Raw genomic sequence first — 19,686 nt, 5'->3', positions numbered from 1 at the left:
CGAGCAGGAATAAGTCGGTTCTTTGTTGCGACGATAGTCCTCGCGTTTGATGAATGTTTAGCCATATTCGGTTCCAGTCAACGTGCACATTTTCCCGCTCGATTCGTGGTAACTCTGTACTATTTACGTAGAATCTGTGGATAACATCAGCAGTAGGGTTTTGTTGGATTTGCGGGGGCAAGAGTGGGAAATGCTGGCGGATTAGTTTCACATCCGGGCAGTCTGCTGGTACGTTTATAGGATTTGCATTGTCTTGAAAAATGAGTGATTTGTAGAACGGTATGGAGTTGATCTCCTGGATGTGACGGTTTATCAGCAACGCTTTACATTTCAACCCCGGGAGTTGAAGATTGAGTCCCCCCGCTGTTCGATCTCGCGCTAATTGCATCATTGGAACACGCGCTGCCAGCCCGCGCCACAGGAATGTTCCCATCGACGCAGTCAATTTCGCTGTATGTACACTCGACGGGGGAAGAATGGAGGATATGTACCAAATTCTGGAGGTGACGAAAGTGTTTAATAAAATCACCTTTTGCAGAAGTGTCAACGTACGAAGCGAATGTAGCCATAAGAGTCGTGCAAATTTTTCCACCAGGGACTCCCAATTTAGTCTTACCATAAGCCGCACTGAGTTCGCGAATATCACACCTAAAATCTTCACGGTGTTGTTTGTCTGCAACCATGGTACATTCAGCTGGTTCCCATCAATGAGGCCTACATCAATTGACGTCGTCTTTGCCAAATTTAATAGCGCTCCCGATACACGAGAGAAACGAGAGAATATTTCGTGTATCTGCTCTATTTTCCGTACGCATGTAACGATTACACTGATATCATCGGCATATGCTATGATTAAATCGTTTCCGCACACATTTTCAATCTGCTTCAGCAAAGGTACCAAGTATAGTGCGAAAGTGAGCGACGATAAAGGATTGCCTTGAGCAATCGATCGTTGTATAGGGAAAGAGGGTGATAGATGACCGTTGACGATCAGTCGACACGACGTCATTGTAGCAAATCTGGAGAGTAGTGCCACTAACCGGCGATTGATGCCGAGTGCGCACATGTTGTCGAATAGGTACTCACGGTTTACCCGATCGAACGCATGGTCCAGATCGAACGAGATCAGTTTTCCACTTTGCTTTCGTGCGATCAGCTGAGCAATCCTATCTTTTATAGACAGAGTGGCTTGAAAAATATTGCGATCGGAATTCGAGCATTTTTGTACATCTCCTAAAATCTGGTGGTTAGTTACGATTCTCTCAAGCCTCGCTTTGAGGATACGAGACAGCAACTTATAGTCGAAATTTATTAGCGAGATGGGTCTATATGAGCGAGCGGTATCCCCAGTGTTTTTCTTTTTCACTAATACCATAGTAGTTTCTACGAACTCTGTGGGGAAGTTCGACGAAAGGGCCTCGTTTAGTATAAGATTGATCTCACGGTGTATCACGTCGAAAGTTCGTAGATAGAACTCTCTCGGCAAACCGTCAGAGCCCGGCGATTTTCGAGGTGCGCTCGTTTTTATTGCCTCAAGAATCTCGGTTGTTGTGATTTCACTCATGCTAGCTTCGTTCGCTGCGTCGTTGTCTGGTATCATCCTGGTGCACATAAAATCGTCGTCTCTCACCCCTCCTGTATCAACAGCAGTGTACAAATCTTTGTAATATTCTAACATGTGTCTCTCGATATCTTCGGCCTGGTCTATGATTTCATCTCTTTCGTTCCGTACTATATCGATCGTTGTTCTTTTCCTTTTCCTTTCTGCGAGTTGAAACGTGGACATTGGTTCACCGGCGATATGCGTCTCGTTGATACGTACAAACATGTGCGTGAACTCTCGTTGATGTGACAACATTTCCGCTTTCAGACGATTGATGGTTGTCAACATTGTTGGATCTCTATAGTATCCGTCGTACGCTATCCGTAATTGTGTATACAGCCGTTGATGCTCGCGGTGAAAATCGTCATATGCTAATTTTGATTTCCACCGGAAAAAGGATTTTATTTTAGGCTTAGCGTACGACGTCCACCAGCCTATCCACGATTGGAAATTTTGTCGTTGACGAGTCCAATACTGCCATCGAGTTTGGAATTCTTCGATATTCTCTGTGTTTAGGAGGTGAGGACGTAAGGACCAGAAACCACGACCAGGCTCCCGACCGAGGTGGGGAAGACAGAGACGGATGGATACCGCTTTATGGTTTGTAAACGAGCATACATGTGTAGTCGTGCTTCGCAAGTGTTCACAGAGGCCCGAACTTACGTAGAAGCGGTCCAATCTCGACATCGAGTTGTGAGTGATGTAAGTATGCCCGGCTGTTTGTGGGCAAAGTTTTACCCACACGTCGTGGAGTCTCATTTGTTGTACGGACGTTCGTAGAGCTGGGCTAATGTTGTTTCCTGTCGCGTCGCATGTCCTCACCACGCTGTTGAAGTCCCCCGCCAAAACTATGTGCTCGGTCGGGTGCCGAAGGTAATAGGCCAGTGTGTTGTTGAAGAATCTTTCTCTTTCTGCTCGCAAGGCTGTACCGGAGGGAGCGTACACATTGCATAGCGTTGTGTTGTGTATTCGTACGGCTGTTAAACGGCTGTCCAGACTTTTCTCGATGTGAGAAAATCGTATGTGATCTCGGAGGGCGATCGCAGTGCCTCTCCTTGTATGGTCGACATTACAGATCACGTTATATCCAGGCAAAGTAAGTTGGTCGTTTTCTACCTCCTGGAGAAATACGATGTCGAGCTCTAGCGTTCGGACGAGAGTACGGAGAGCATTAAGTTTGGTTGCGTTCGTGATTGTGTTTATATTGATGGTTGCGAGATTATAGCTTGTGAGCTCCATTATAAGGCGTCGTTCTCTTCACCATGTATATCGTCCCCTTCGTCGTTTCGTTGTTTTTTTCCTGGCGGGCGTCGAAGCGATCGTCGGCTACTTGTGGAGGATGTAGATTGATCAGTTTCATTACCATCGTTGGGTGCAGATTTGCGCGGTGTGTCCCCGATGTTGAACGATAGCGGTTGTGGATTTGGAACCTTAAACCTGCTGTCTGCCGGCGGATCGGCCTCTGGACGTCGTGTTGGTTTGCTCGTGTGTAGGAGAGTTTGCGAGACAGATGTCGTACTTTGCTTCAGTTGGTATCCTGATGTGCTCACTGTCACCTGCAGTGGTGTTGGTTTCGAGATCGGTGGTTTGTTTATGGGCTGCTTTTTCATCATCGACGGGGTTGTATTCGGTCTGGCCGGTTGTTTAGCAACGTTCGCGTACGACGCGTTGGCTTGATCAGCGCTATATTTTTGCACCAGAAGCTTCTTGTTTTGAATGCACGAGATGCCATTATGCACAAACTCGGTGCAATGTCGACAGGTTTGTTGCTGTCCATGATAGGACAGGGCCGTGGTTTCTCCGTCAATGGTGACAAATGACGGAATGTTTTTCTTAACCATCATTTTCGCTACTCGGACTCCAGTGGGGATACCGCCAAACGTATATCGTTCATCCCACATGATCTCGTGGAGAGAGTGTATATCACCATATGTGTTTAAGAATTCGATGATTTTCTCGTTCGTTACGTCCTCAGAGAGATCAAACAGCTTCACTTCCACTGCTCCGTCCTCCATCGTGATCCTCAGTTTGTAGATTTTGCCATCGATCTCCGTCTCGTGCTTATCGTCGTGCTCTTCGACGATTTGCTGTGCAAGCGATAGTTGGTTGACCTTAATAAAGGCACACCCGAGGCTTCTGCTTGGCTGTATTCGCACTACTTGTTCTTTTTTCAACTCAAGAGTTGTGCTTACGAAATTGTGTAACTCCTCGTAAGATGGCTTCCGTGGAAGATGCGCATAATCGATGCGGAAAGTGTTTTCGCGACGTCTCATTTCCGCACTACACGCGACGATGCACTTAAACCGAAATCTAGGGCCTCGATGCCCAGAACTTCTTTTATAGCGAAACCGAATATGTCAATAGTCCGTGCACGACTTCCGTAGCTCAGTAATAGCAAAACGTGTCTGCTCGACTCGGAAGTTGAGTGCTAACTATATATCGCAAATATTGAAGCGGTAGAGTTAGGTTTGAAGATGTTTCAAAATTAGACGGCAATTTAATTAGTCATTCAATGAATAATTTAATTAGCGAATTGTTTTTAATCTTAAAGCAGGAAAAAACTAGGACAACCGTACCGACCATTTCAGTTTAAAGGGTCTATAATAAATCGTTGAGAGTGACTTTGCTAAGAAGGTTTATGTCACTCCTTTGGTCGTTTGGGATGGGACAAAGGTATTCGTATCACGGCGGTTTGGTTACATTAAAAAACTTCCATTAAAATGACGATAGTGTATTCATAGGAAAAGTTGCTAGGAAATACCCCTTTTTAAAAACTCTATAGCTCTACTCACCCTATCATCCATGTCACCGACTCCGACCTCTTCGTCGTTCTCCTCCATGGTGTTTTTGTTCTCGGAGAACACCCGAATCAGAAATTCGCCTTCCTCGTTCGGTTCGAACGTCGACGGTACAATCAGATAATTCCCCGGCGGGAGCTTAAATCGGCAGCTCACTTCACGCAAATTGATAAACGAAGGGGAACGCGCAACCGATGCGTTGTACTTGAAGAAATTTAGCTTCTGCGGTTTCTGGGCCAAATCTCGCTCGGTCAAACGGTAGACGGCAAAACCGATCGTCAAACAATCCACGCCCATGTTGCGGCGTGAGCGGCGATTTTTCTGCATCAGCGCAATGATTATCGTACACTTGCCTTCGTCGTCGTCCTCGTCCGGATCTTCCAAGTGAACCACGTACTGTGGATTGTGCCAGAAAGTTTGCAAATAGTTACGACAACCACCAGCGGTACTTCCCATGGCCCATTCGCCTTCAAACGTGGACATCTCCCAGCGCAGTTTACCACGACTTTCCTGCTCTTCGGACAGCGAATCCGGGCTTAAGTTACAGATCTCAATTCGGTCAAAGTAGCGGATGAAATCACGGTACGACATCCAGAACTCTCCGTCAACATCAAAACTGAGACCGAGTTCTTCCTTCTGTTCGTCCGGAATGAAGCGCCATTCGGGCGACTGATCACTCCACGCTCCATTCCATTCGGCTTCGTTGCCCCATGGATTGCGAAGACGAATCAGCGGAATTTTGCCGGATGTCGACGGAGTCACAATGTCCGCCATTTGAATTTTGGTAATGGAGTAGGCATGTCCCCGAATCAGGCCTTCCGGCATTTCTGCTTCCGTTACGTTTGGATCGGGCTGTTGATTAACAAAAGTTATGTTAGTACGAACGTTAAAATTGAATTGAAATGATGTGAACCTACCTCAATACTGCATGCAAACATCGAGTTCCTGAAGTATCCCTTCTCCATGATCTGGAACAGATTCGGCGGTGTCTGATCCTTCAAATCGTACATCTCAGTGACACCCCCGGTAAAGTCTTCCATTGCCTCGCACGTGGTACCACCTTTCAGAGCTTCATAAGATCCATGTAGCTTTGCGTAAGCTTTCTCCAGCAGTGCGCTCCAGAATTCATTCTTCTCCGACGATCGCATATAGATCAGTTCCCCTCGATAGGTCGGTAACCGATCATCGATCACAACATCCACCCACCGACCGTACTGCCAGAAGCGGAAGTGGAAGATGCCAGCATACTCATCCTCGAAACTATTGTCCTCCGGCACAACTCGCAGGAACAGTGTCTGATCCCTGGTCAAGTTGGCACAGGCGGCCAACAGCCAGCAGTCACCTAGCTCACCCTGCTGCACATCGAATCGGGAGAATCCCTCCACGAAGAACTCCGGACTGTCGGCAATCTCGTGCGGACGGAGCCATTCGTAGTGCCGATCCGGTCGGCGGGAGTACATCAGCGAAGACGAAGTCGCCGGAAACTCTGGATCCTCGAACAGGGAACCATTCTCGCGACACTGGCTGCGCAGGACGTAGTAGTCTTGGACGTCGGTGTTGGTTCGGAAGCCGCTGCCTTTTTCGCCGAGCTAAGAAAGAAAGGAATAGAGTGTGAGCTTTTGCTTTTGCGAATCGCTAACGTATGCCGTGAAAAAAGACCTTTTGTCATCGATGTTATATGTAATGAATCGTGCCACCTAGCGTTTATACCTAAAATAAAATTGTGACGCATGTTTGTGTACATTCCAATTTTGAAAATGATACGATATATTTTGTGCAGCTATGACTAAAACTATGAAAACTGGTTTGTCCGTTTTTCGATTTGCACCTCGTGGCGAGGACATGCTTTGGCTTATAGCGAAGACTATATATCAAGAAGACTGGAAGCTCTGTTCAAAAGCTGGAGATAGCAGCACCTCTTTCGGGTAAAGGTAGTACTTTCCATAGTGGCTCCCTCCGGACCTACTGCGAGTTGGGGCGTCTTGCTATGATATGGTGCGGTTTGGATTTGGCTATGCTAAACCTCTAAAAAGTCATAATTCCGAAAACAGCTCCAACGAAGCGAGTCTATACCGCTTCTGCTAAGATCCCAAGATTTCAGTAATCAAACATCTTAGCAATTGAAACCCTAGCTCAACCGGAGTACCAAACGGCACATCAGGATAGACACCAGAAACATCCTGATTATGGCAAATGTCAACGGACAGGACACGAATCACGAATTGGACGGCGACTTTGAACTGACAGGCGTGGTGGTCCACTTCCTGAGTAAGGAAGGATGACACCAACTTAAAATGATGAGTGGGCTAACATCACGGCTGCCTCCGTCCCGTCAAAACCTTTGCAGGTCTCCGGATACATTCAAAACTCGTCACCATTTAGTTAGTGGTACTAGGTTCGGAATCCCGATTTTAAGCCGATCCCGCTCTGAATGCTTGGTACACAGTAACCCCCGAGGAAACCAACGGAAGATCTGAATCGAGTGTTCACTCCGAGATCGGGTAGCGACATCTCCCAGAATGACTCACATCTTGGTAAGTCGTACTTGATAGAGGTAATTTAAAAGATCGACGAGCTCTATGAGTGCGTGAAGGACAAGCACAATGTGCACACCAAGATGAAGCAGCTGGTAACGAGTATTAAATCGGCCGAAACAACTGCTGAACACGAGCAGAAGGCGCTCTTGGTGAGAGCTGAATCAGCCGAACAAGCTCTGATGGAATCCGCAAACGTACAACGGCAATAACTGCGGAACGTTGGGAAAGACCTTGGCTGGTGTATCGTAAGAAGCCATCAGCCAAAGCGAAGGGAACGGAAATAAAAGGAAGAAGGAACAAGAGAAGAAATAGAAACGCAAGCTTCCTCAGGAAAGCTATAAGGGCGATGTCTTAATCATCGAAGCGAACGATAAAACGTGCTTCGCCGCTCTTTTCAAGAACAAGCTGGCGAAGACCTGAAAGATAAAATTCGGATGGTCAATGTGCTTGGTAGGAGTCGCTCCGCGATTTACCAAGCAAATGGAGCGATGTTTCATATACTTGGATCTCGGATATCAGGCGAGGAACTGCACTGGCCCGGACAGGTCTGCACTGTGTATAAAATGTGGAGGAAAGGGGTACGTTGCTAGAGACTGCACGAAACAACCAAGATACATGATCCACCGAAAGGGACCAGTTGAGTAGTACGCGCCATAGAACGACGGGTTCGGGTTATCGGGGCGCCAGTGAACCGGAATCGCTGGAACGATCTCGACATCATACCGGATAGCTCGTGAGGACGTTAGATCCACCGCCGGGAATTGGAGCGAGTAGACCGCGTCGAATAGCTAGTAGTGGGTCGTTGGGAAGCCAGTCAACCCCAAGCTACGCTCCACCCGGAATCGCTGGACAGACTTCAGCACCTACTGGCTGGTCCATTGAGTAGGCTAGGTCCACCGCCGGGGACTAAATCGAGTAGATCGTGACGAAGCGGGGAGCTAAATGGCTCATGGAAACGAACATCTGTAGCGGGAGAATTTTACCTGGGAATTATATAGCGACAAAAATGGGAGAAACAGACATCGATAACGAGAGAAATTCCGCTATCAGGGAACACTCAGTCGGAGTAAGGTGAGTTCACCGCCGGATTCGGATATTATGTAGATCTCGATGTAGCTGAGAGCTAAATGGCTCAATGTAGCGGGTATCGGTGTCGGGAAAAATTCGTTCGTCGGGGAACTCTCAGTCGGAGTAGGGTGAGTTCACCGCTGGAGACTATCCGAGTAGATCGTGATAGGGCTGGGAGCAGAATGACACACGTAAACAGGAGCCAAATGGCTCACGCAATCAGCATCTAAACGGCTCACGGGGACAAGAGCTAAATAGCGACGTAAAAGAGAAGTAGACAAGGAGACAGGAAGCAAGAGAAGTGTCGAGAGTTAAATCAAAGCTGAAAGGTCAAGCCATTTCATGAACCAAGCGAGACGAAGAAAGGTGCGACCAAAGCACAACGAGTCCCCCCACAAAGTAATACTTTGATGTAGTTCCGTGGGGGAAGAAGAGCGAAAAAAGAGTAAGGAGTGTTTTTAGTGGTTAGGCACGAAAGTGAGTCATGAGCCCCAAACAGCGGCAATACACTACAGGCCAGGCTTTTGACGCTTTTTAAACCTTACTATAAAACACCTGTTTTAATTCACCTAGTGGTGCAATTGTGTCTTTCTTATTTCTCCAAACTATGATTTCATGACTGATTATGTTTGTTTTAATTGTGGAACTGTCAAGTAAATTCTTAGTACACTTTGCAGCTACACACTATGGCTCACCAGCCACGAACCTGATGAGCTACGTGTCGACGGGGAAACACTTGAAACAAAAAAAATATCTTACTTAATTAGCCTAATCAGCATTAGTTCAATGTCGTCTTCTTGCTAATTTTGTCTGTGGGGGGTGTAATGAAGAGCAGAGCTCAAAAAAATTGACATCGCTGCATGAACTTGAAAGAAAACGAAATTCAATTCATGCCCGCTGCGCTGAATGAAATTTTTTATTCGTTTCCATCGTCATTCGTTCTCCCGATACAGCGCTTTCAGGTACGGACATGTTCGATTTCAGAAGCAAAGTGAATTTTATTTCTATGCTAGCTCTGAGAGGGATTATTGAGCAAAAGTGCACCAGATATAGATTACGCAGTTCACTTATACTCGAAAATATAGAAGATGGTAACTTCTGCCTTCAAACTGTCGACATAATAACAAATGAATGCTTTGGTTGGTGAATGAATTTATATTTCCGCTGCACTCAAGCGTTCGATTCTGCATGAAATTTCAGTCAGTTGGAAAGTGAATGAATGAGGGAGGCGTTGAATCTGAATGTCGGTTTCAGTAAATGCAAGCAGAAATAGATAGCTGATGTTGAATTTTCGTAGCACTAATGAAGAGTAACATTTAAGGGAGGGATGACCAGTGAGGGGGGTCGGGGTGTAACCCTTCTCAGTACACCCCTAGCTACGTCCCTGATGAAATCCAGAAGCCCTGTGTCAATCGAAAACAAATTTGGGCCGGGATTAGGCTGATGATTTTAAGAGTAACTGCCTGACCTTTCTATATGAGAAAGGCAAAAATGCGCAAAAATGTAAAAAAGTCAATTTTCATCAAAAAATTACATCAAATCTCGACGTTTCATGTATTAAGGCTTTTGGCAACAAAATCGATTTTTGTATTTTCCTTTCCTCCCCCCTTTGAACATTATTCAGTTCCTGCTTTTTTTCAGTTTCTGTTCAACTCAGAACCCATCATAGGAGGCCGCTATGTCATTGGTCAATGTTTCACATATTTTTTTAGTATGTATTGCATCATTTGGACATCATGGTTGTACCACTTTATATGGGAATTTGCTGCGTTACCGCACTCTTCAACCCGTCACTCCGGAACTGGAAGTCCAATCAATGAAAAAAATGAATAGTAGCTAATAGGAAGATCGTACCTTTCATTTGAGACTAAGTTTGTGTAAATCGGTCTACACATCTCTGACAAACAGCGGTGATATTATTTGCGACATACACACAGACATTTTCCGATCTCATCGAACTGAGTAGAATGGTATACGAAACTCACTTCTCCGGGCCTCGGTTAAAAAGTTGATTTTTGGAGCGATTGAACCTTTCTGTATGAAGAGAAAGGCAGACATCGATTTTTCGATGAGGAGACCCCCCAAAAATTTCCTGTTCTCCCAAACTTTTACTTTTACGCCGCGCTTATAAAATTAGATTGAACATTGAAGGTGGAGTGCATGGTGGTCTGTGAATTTATATATTCGATCACAATCAAAATCACGTTTAGCCATCATGTCTAATACAAGGTGGCAAATGGTTTAACCCGGGAAAAAGTTTACTATCTTTGAAGTGAAATTACACATTTGAGAAATATCTCAAATATTTTTAAAGAAATTCACAAAATGTTCATGCAATCGACTTGGGCTACGTAGATGTGTTTTCATACCACCTTATCTAAAACCGGTCTAGTTTTGTCCCTAAAAACAGAGAAGTAGCACTATTTATAGAATGGTCTCCTTTTTAGATGTAGGAAAATGGTAAATGAAGAATATATCCACTGGAACGAATTTTATCAATCAGGAATGAAATTGAAGTTGAAAGGAATGTGTATAATCTTTCTAATAATAAACATATAATATGACATAATTTTGAAAGTTATAGGTAAAAACAGTCATATTTTGACTTATTCAACCATATTTCAGAAACTAAAAACCATAACCAAAAACAAATAACTTCATCGAACTGAGTTGACTGGTAAATAATAAAACGAAATCCACCATCCCACTGCAGCTCTGGTTTGACATCCGGAAAAAATCTCCTCAATAAAGAACAGTACCCGATAGATATACTCCCCCTCGGCGGTGTAGTACTTCTTCAGCGGAATCTGCGGTAGGTATCTCGCATGCACCGGACACTGATAGTTATAGTTCCGGTAATAGCGATCCTCCATTGGATTTTCCTGACAGTATTTGCCGTAGCTTCGATCGAACTTCCCATACTGATAAACTGAACTACCGGAAACAACTTTCACACCCGTCGCCGTCGCCACCGCCGCCGTCCGGTCAAAAATTTCCGGACTCACAAACACCAGATTCCGTTCGACCACTCGCTGAACCAGTGACTCCACAACCGAGCAGCTAGTCATGCCCGAACCGATACTCGCCGAAGACTAACCAGGGTTGTGGCGTCCGGTGGGAACACACTCCAGAATAGAGTTACTTTTCCGACGAGTGAGGCAGGTTCCGCCAGACGCAAGGAAGGAGTAACTAAAAGCTTTCCCTGTACATGAATACTCCATTACGGCGGAACAGGACGTCCTGCTGTGGGTTTTGTTTGCCCGTTTCTTGACCCATCGGAAGCTGCAGCGACACGTAGGATGTATTGCGTTATTTCGATTTCGAACGATGAAATTGTGAATGGACCTGCAGTGCTGTAGGTCAAATCAACGTAGCTGCAAAAGTTGCGTCATGTCTAATGAAATAATACCTTAACATTGAGATGGAGAAGCTCCTTGAACTTGATTCTGGCGGATTTCAGCACAATTAATAGATTATACACTCGAAGCCATCTTTCTTGGCCGATACTTGGAGTCATTTTGCGTCTAGGTTGAAGGTTGTCAGTAAATTGATGTTTTCCGTGGGAAGATCCATGTTAAACTGGTTTTGGACAGAGTAGCGGAGATACTGTGCTCGATTTGATTATATCTGCTGTACACTTTTAATCTGACTGGGTTTAACGCTGCGGATTTCCTGTGTACAGTGATTCGTTGTTAGTACGGAATATATCAGCTTTTACTTTTCCACACTGGTAAGAATCGAATTATGAGAAGGTTACTGTTCCTGGTCGAATTTTCGCTAATTCGAAACTGATAAGATTCGAAAGTCGCGTGTCTTAGTGATAGGGAGCGTGTTGGAAAACACGACCAGAGCAGAGATAGATATCGATATCGAAAGATATTCAGAGCCAAACAAGTTGTAAATATTATCTTGTTATCGTTCAGCCAAATATTACGGTAGCGATGTTTTCCTGTTTTGAGTTGGTAACAGAAACCAATTGGTTATGGATCATTTGGCCGAAGCCTATTTTGTCGAAAGGTGGTTTGCCGGAATAGGTCTCCTACCGCTAAACTAATTCAAGTGGAAAACTAGTAGTCTCCGTATTTTTTTCCATAAAAAACCCAAAACTTCAATATAATTTGAGCTAATCTCTGGATATATTGATTAGAAACAAAAACCTCATATCATGTTTTGCTGCATCTCAGTAGCCAAGATACTGAAAATGTAACTGCAATTTCCCAATTTCCAAAAAAAAAAGTAACGTGGTGTATCTAATTCAGTTGGCCCCAAATGGCGCTTGTTATAATATAGCACGATAGCGAAACATGAATTCCCTTAATTTACTCGTCAGCTCCATTACGAAAATGCATAAATTGATGATTATATAAAGAAATTTGCTTAGTTGGTAGTCGCTATATTATATTTTAAAATGGTGTCACATGGATATATGGATTCGCTTGACCTATCTTTTAATCAATTTAATTTACCTAATATTCTTTTTGCAAGATCTTAAAATCTGTGTTTATATACGTTCATTAAGAAATAAACAGAGAGAATTTATTTTGCAACAAATTTTTATTTCAGATAGGTCTTAGATGACCATAAACATCAATCATACTCAATACTTAGCAGTATGGCCATGCGTATTCCCTGCATGCATAAACAAGGTTACGTTTGTTGACCGTTACTTTTGGGAGTTCTTGGATTACATTGAACATTTTTAAATATAACCATGCTTACTTTCTTACACGGAAAAAACCGTTAATGAAAAAACAATCACGATTTCGTGAACTGAACGATTTACGAAAATCGCGATAAAGGTCCTGAAATAATGGATAATAAACCTCGTATTCATGAAACTTTAGTTTAGTTTTTGTTATGATTCTGTTTATACTTTGAGGATACACTAGTTTGTAGTGCATCAACCAACACTATGTTCATGATTTCAGGAGCTTAATCGCGATTTTCATAAATTCTCATCACGTTAATGTTATATTTTATTCATAAACTTTATATAGGATTTTTCTGGCAGAGTAGTTCGATTTATGTTCAGGGCGATATTCGTAATTTATATTAATGTTTTCGTGATATTTTATTCACGAGTATCGTGCTGGGTCTTTCTAGTAGAGTAATGTGACTTATGTTCATGATTTCAGACTCTCAGTTACTATTTCCGTAATTTCTATTCACGTTATCGTGTTATTTTATTCACAAGTAGAGTGATTTGTGTTCATGATTTCAGGATCATAATCACAATTTTTGATATTTTAGTCACGAGTAGTGTAATTTATGTTCATGATTTCCGAAGTCACGTTTTTCGTAATTTATATCCTCGCTATCGGGGTATTTTATTCTTGAGCTCACATTCGAATTTGACAGTAATGTGACTCATGTCTATTTTAAATCATCATCGGATTTTTTACTAGGAGTATCGACAATATGATTTGGTTAATAAAAGTGTAACTTATTCACGCTATCTCATTTTGTGAACTACATCACAAACACGATTTGTGGCTCAATAATATATTTTTGGTGCTCAGCACAGTTTTCGTTTTCGGTTCAGACATCACGTTGAACCTTACTGAATGAATAATGATGTTCGTGGTCCTAATAGTTTTCTAATATCTGCTGCTTGCACCAGTCGCTGTAGGCTGGGAATAACTATATGATATTTCATTATAAAACCCAAATTTTGTGAAATAGATGACGTGAAAATTTCAAGACCATGTGCAAAGAATTTGAAAATGATTACGGATGTCCTCTAAATATCACAAGCACTCAAGATAGATCGTGAATCACGTACTAATAATCATGAACCAGTTAACGAATCCATGAATATTTTATGGTTTTGTGAACTATTTCACGAGCACGAATCACTCGTCAAAATTATACTAGGAATCATCACGAACACATGAACGATTTTTTATGATATTTCACGGGCACACATGGTCAGGTGGGACTATTGTATTAAAAATCATGAATCAGTTCACGTTTCTGTGAATAAGATTTCATGATTTTGTGAACTATTTCACGAATGTCACTAGCAATCATAAATTAGTTCATGTACACATGAATAATATTTTTCGATTTTGTGAACAATTGCACGGACTCGAATGGTAAGTGACGATTATACTAGGAATCATGAACTAGTTCACGAATACGTAAAAATTATTTCATGGTTTTGTGAACTATTTCATGAGCATGAATGGTGAGTTGTGATTAATTCGCTAGAAATCAGGAATCAGTTCACGTATACATGAATATCCTTTTGTGATTTTGTGAACTATTTTACGAGCACCGATATTGAATCGTGACTATTATATTAGGAATCATGAACTAGTTCACGATGATTGAAAGGATTCATGAAAAATATTCCAAATTTCGCGAAATAGTTCACGAACAAATATGTTTCGATTTTGTGAACTATTTCACAACCACGAAAATCAAATCATATTGAAGATGTAACAAATTATGAATCAGTTCACGTCGCATAGTCGGACTGTTCATAAAGTTGTGTAATGTGTAATGGTATGGCGGAAACCCTGCATGAAGTTCACAAAACAATAACAAATCTAACAAAAGCATTGTATAGGCGTTGCTGAATGAAAATAGAACAAAATTATAAAACACATGATTTTTGTTCATAGGCCTGTTTTCGTAACGTAAAAACATAATTGTTCCAGAATTCATGGCAATCTGTTCACGATTTTGGGTACAATTCTTTTCCGTGTATACATTAAATAATAGTGTACGAACACTTTGTTTACGAATTATAGAGGGTGACAATTGTGGTCATATTTTACTTGTGATCCTAATGTTTGTCTGTCTCTATTGATACAGTGTGTCTAGAATTGAGTTGCTCGCTGGGAGTGTTCAGAAACAACTTTGGCATTGAAAAAATATGATTTTCATGCATTTTTTTTAAATACAAGTGGAATATCATTTTGTCTTTCCTGACAGGAAAATGGTAAGATAGTGATCAATCGTTGGAAAGGGGTATATGGATTGAATAAGGTAAGATACCACTCCTCTGAAAGGACGTATAATTCGAAGCGGAAAAGCTTCGTGGTATGCTGCTACCATGAGTGAATTTGTTCTATCCACGATTACATACAAGTCATTTGGAGATTCAATCGTTGGGAAATACCCATAGAACCTAGCCGCCAAGTCCCCTTCGGAGAGATCCTAAATGATTAAAGATTATGTTTTGGTATCAGACAGTTTGCACTCGTACGGTACGAATCAGTTTGCTAGCTCCTGTGTGATACTGCCGGAGCAGCGTGTTACATCTAACACCTGCTGATATGAATGGCATAATTCAATTTTGTGCACAAGGCCTCGTTCTGAAGTTATACACTTTAAAAGTTTACAAAATTAAATAAATGTTCAGAAACAAAATCGGATTTCAGAAGATACTAAAGCAAAAACAAAACAAATCATTGAGTACAATTGGAGATTCAATATAAGATACTTTGATGAAGAAAAATTCAAAAGATCGTAAATATGCTCAATTTGTTAGAAAATAAATAATAATTGTGAATACATTCTGCCAAATAAAGAGTGATCAATTGCGAATTATGAATATATTAATTTTGTCAGGCTGGGTGCAGCGAAATCGTTTTTAACAATTTTTTTCAAGACAGTCTCGCACTAGAGAGGTACGTCATATGCCTAGCCCGAAAAATAAAATAGCGTATTGGAAGCTCTAATTCGGATCATCTATTATTCTAATTACAAGAAAAGGTGTGTCTTGTTCCCTTGCGAAACCCAGCAGACAGTTTTCAAACGCACAGTCTTCATGCTAGCATTGCATCGGGAGTTATTCACGTCTATAGAGCTTTGATTATATATTATATGCTACAAACACGACATACGACATGTGTTAACTGCTAGCAAGGGTGTGAACACGCTACGGATGAATAGGAACTCTCGATAGGTGACAACATATCGCACACCCTGAAGATTCTTGCGATAGTGAATCATATATGACAAGAATGTGAAGCTTGAATTATCACTTTTGTTCCAAAATGCCAAAAGCACCTACTCTCTTCGCCTCAAGGAACAGGAAATTGAAACCGTTTCTTATCACAAACCCCCCTCCGCGATCTTTTGCAGTATGGATTAAACCACGTTCCACGTTTAGATCTTATCGCAAAAGTGCTGCCAAAATCGATTGGAAACAATTAGGTCAATTTTGATTTACGATATCAATATAACATTCAATTGGAAAGCACATTGACAGTTTGCGCTGTCATTATCTTCAACTCACATGTTTGAAGTTCCGAATCGACGGAAGTATTTTTCCTACTGCGCTGGACACACTCTGGAAAGTTTCGGAAACTTCCTCGCTTCTGATGAACTCCTCTTCGGAACACATTATTGTAGAATTTCAGCTAACCCAAATCCATCCACTTGCCGCACTTAAATTCTATCTCGATTATCCATAATGGAAATGGTACGCAATCTTTGAGATAGACGCACTGATGTTCCGTTTAGTATCTTGATGTCAATTTAATTTAGTTTAGTGCGTTGTCTGAGGACGTTTGCTGGAGAACAGAAAAACCCGCGAGTGACACCACGCGCCTCGTGACCGGTAGCAAGACTGATTTATCAAGCCCGTACTAAGCTGCTGAGCGAAATCGGAATCTATCTACAAAGCTGCCGCAGGATGGAGCAAAGTAGGAGAAAGAATGCCTGAGCTTAGCTTATCACTGCTCTGTTGCGTGCAGGCTGTAGGAGTGGTGATGAACGCAGAAATGGCGCTGGTGTAAATAAATTCAAATACTAAAATATGTTTTCCTATACTTTTTCTAAAAATTGCCTAAAAATCTAAAGAATCACGTTATTCTTTATATCAGAATATTTTTTTTAAGCCGGGGATATTTAACCCCAAACATCCTCTTTTCTACAGAACTGCCAACTACATAGGACAATCTTACCAACTAATCATATAAATCATTTCAAGATTGATTAATTCTTCCTTCGTACGAAAGCATATGCATCGTTTTGATACTGTGGCTTCTCCTTTAATGTCATGTTATGGTTCGTGTCGGACCAAATGGTGACAGAAAGACGGTACTTATAATTTTAATAGATATCTTGTTTATGAAGCTTTCATGTTGAATTGCGTAGGGAAAATTCTATCCACATTATTGCAACAAATGTTACAAGAAAAGAATCACCCTACTTAAGGTCACCTACTACATATGAATGGCGAAACCTGTCAGACGAATGATACACGTAATTGAAGGGTTATTATCGTTTGAACTGTCATTAGTGCAAGAATTGAGTTGTATTTATATCAACACGATTAGTAGATACCGATTACTCCTAGTGCTACTAGCTTCGATATGGTTTCATTTCGCTTGAATCAATAACAGTTGGCTGGATCTTTAAGTAATAATCGAATTCTTTATCGAAAAGGGGTATTTGAAGAAAATAACTTTGCTGCTCGAACAGCCGCTTTCAACAACAAAAAAAATGTTTGAAGGGACAAAGCAACTTTTGAAGATTACGCTAATTAAACAATATAAAAAATCAGTCTGCTTCCTCGCCTCGTACAGAACAGAAACCAAAAAGCTTGTGAACAGCAAACAAAAATCACTACCCGTGCCACTCCGCTATGGCGTATACGTGTAAACTAAACTGCAAAGTACGATTGCACCCATCTACGAGTAAATCAAGAGGGAGTAAATTTCGTCCATTTACGGGATAACGAAATCGCGATTGACATTTCGCAGACACGTCTTAGACCCACAATGTGCGAGATGGAACAGTTGCTCAAGGTTAAAATGGAACTTATGCTCACAGAAGTGTCACACATACAGCTACATCACACGAGCCATGTAGTATTAATAACGTTCAACTCCTTAGCCGAGGCAGAATGGTTCGTTGTAAAGAACAACATGCAACACGACATCGAAAACGAAAACGTCAAAACTAAGATCCCCGTGTATATGGACGCACTAGCACGAAATAAATTAAAAGATCCATATCGAAGAATGGAGAAATAGAATCTACCACCAATGCCATTCAGAGAACCTTTTCCCTGCCTTTCTCATTGGTGGTCGGGTGGTACGAATGCGGCTTAACCTAAACATTCTTACTTGACCTTCGACGGCAGATCCACTTAAGGAGTTAACGGGTTCAAAGAACGCTCTGCACATACCCTGGGCAGTCACCCGCGTACCAGCACTGTAACCAGACAGCACACTACGGTAAACCATGCACCGAAACAACCAAAGAAAACTTATCCACTACAACGGTATCCCCAAACCAATATCTAACATACTTAGAGAAGCAATAAACAAAAAAGAAGAGGACTATATCAGCCACTCCAAAACACAAAAAGCATCAAACATCTAACACCGAAAATCAAAGCTCTAGCGACGACGACATGGATGCAAACACGAACTAGCAGCAAGCAGAGTGTAAAAGGGTATGCCAACCCGGCGGTAATAGTGCTTGTTTCATATATGTACCACTAATTTGATTGTGTCAATGCAGCTAGAATAACAGTTAGAAAAAATGTATTCCACAATGTGGATAAAGAAAACTGCCAGGAGTGTCATTTTTGCTTGACTTCTGCCAGCTTGCAATAATACTGTCCGGAAGATATTGCGATAATTTGGGTATGGCTTCTCATATTTACTCGGTTGCGGTCTGACAGAAACCTGACGGAACGGCTTCTGCCGGAGGATTTGATGTGTGGGGAGTGCTTATGAGTTGAATATACGGGAGCTGTCAAGTTTTCCCCGGGCGGGGGCAAACCTGACCTTTGCTCACCACCTAGAAAGACATTTAACACAAGGAGTGGAAAATAATATTCGTTTATTATTAACTATTTTTATCTTTCCTGGATTATAAATTAAATTCATCTTTGAAATGCTTTTTATTTTAGAAAAAGGCGACTAACCCTTGAGTTTGAAGGCTAAATAAATAATAATAATATTAACAATGTTAGGGTTGGTCCATATTTTATCTAACTGAGTCATTTCTACGCATATTCAAATAAATGTGTACAGAAGACAAAAGAATTAAGTCGTCGGGAAACTCTAAGCGGTGTTAAAAGATCCTACTTCGCGCTTTTCTAAGCTTAGAATCTCCTTGCTCTTCCTTGAGTACTATAGCTGTTAATATTGAAATACTTCACATCTTCCAGTCTCTTGCTAATTGAATGTCGTTTCAACATAAAAACCTGTTTTAATCCACTTAGTGATGCAATTGTGCCTTACTATTTTCTCCAAACTGTGATTCCATGGGTGGTTATGTTCAACATAATTGTTGGAAAATCTATTACATTCTTAGTAGGGGAGACCGGGGCTAGTTGGTGATATTTTCAGTTTTAATTTTTACCGCTTTGATGTAGGTAGCTCTTGATAAAAAGAACACGTGGAATGAAAGGACAGACTGTTGGAAACATCTTTGAATTTTGTTAAAATGTTTGATGCATTGTCTCCATTTCTAGAGACAAAAATATGTGACGAAGAAAACCCGCCAACTTACCCCGGCCTCGGGGTAAGATGGCGGTATGAATGGATGCGCCAAAAAATAAGCAATCAAAAGGAGAATAAAATACTTCAGAGGTCCTATTGGAACGTGTTGAATGTTTTTTTCCAGAAAATTTAATATTAACAGACATTTGCTATTATTTTGCAGTCTCAATACCCCGGCATTTTGACTTTGATGCGTACTCTATATT

The 19,686-nt window shown here is 41.7% G+C and overlaps 1 protein-coding gene across 6 annotated transcripts in view; it reads right to left on the bottom strand.

Moving 5' to 3' along the window:
* LOC131693521 (calpain-A-like) overlaps positions 1-19,686 on the bottom strand; it is a 106,435-nt gene that overhangs the window by 44,395 nt on the left and 42,354 nt on the right. For 5 of the 6 annotated variants that reach the window (XM_058981420.1, XM_058981422.1, XM_058981423.1 and 2 more), the window contains 2 exons: positions 5,319-5,990; positions 4,396-5,253 (listed from right to left, as the gene is read on the bottom strand). In XM_058981420.1, the coding sequence (XP_058837403.1) occupies positions 4,396-5,253; positions 5,319-5,990 (1,530 nt within the window). Of the gene's footprint in view, positions 1-4,395; positions 5,254-5,318; positions 5,991-16,254; positions 16,524-19,686 lie in introns of those variants that run through there. The other variant, XM_058981426.1, reaches the window with a different exon arrangement.

This window comes from Topomyia yanbarensis, chromosome 3 (genome assembly GCF_030247195.1).
Source record: "Topomyia yanbarensis strain Yona2022 chromosome 3, ASM3024719v1, whole genome shotgun sequence".
NCBI classification, from domain to species: Eukaryota; Metazoa; Arthropoda; class Insecta; order Diptera; family Culicidae; genus Topomyia; species Topomyia yanbarensis.
The sequence above is the reverse complement of the archived record's forward strand: the minus strand, read 5'-3'. Positions and strand labels throughout refer to the sequence as shown.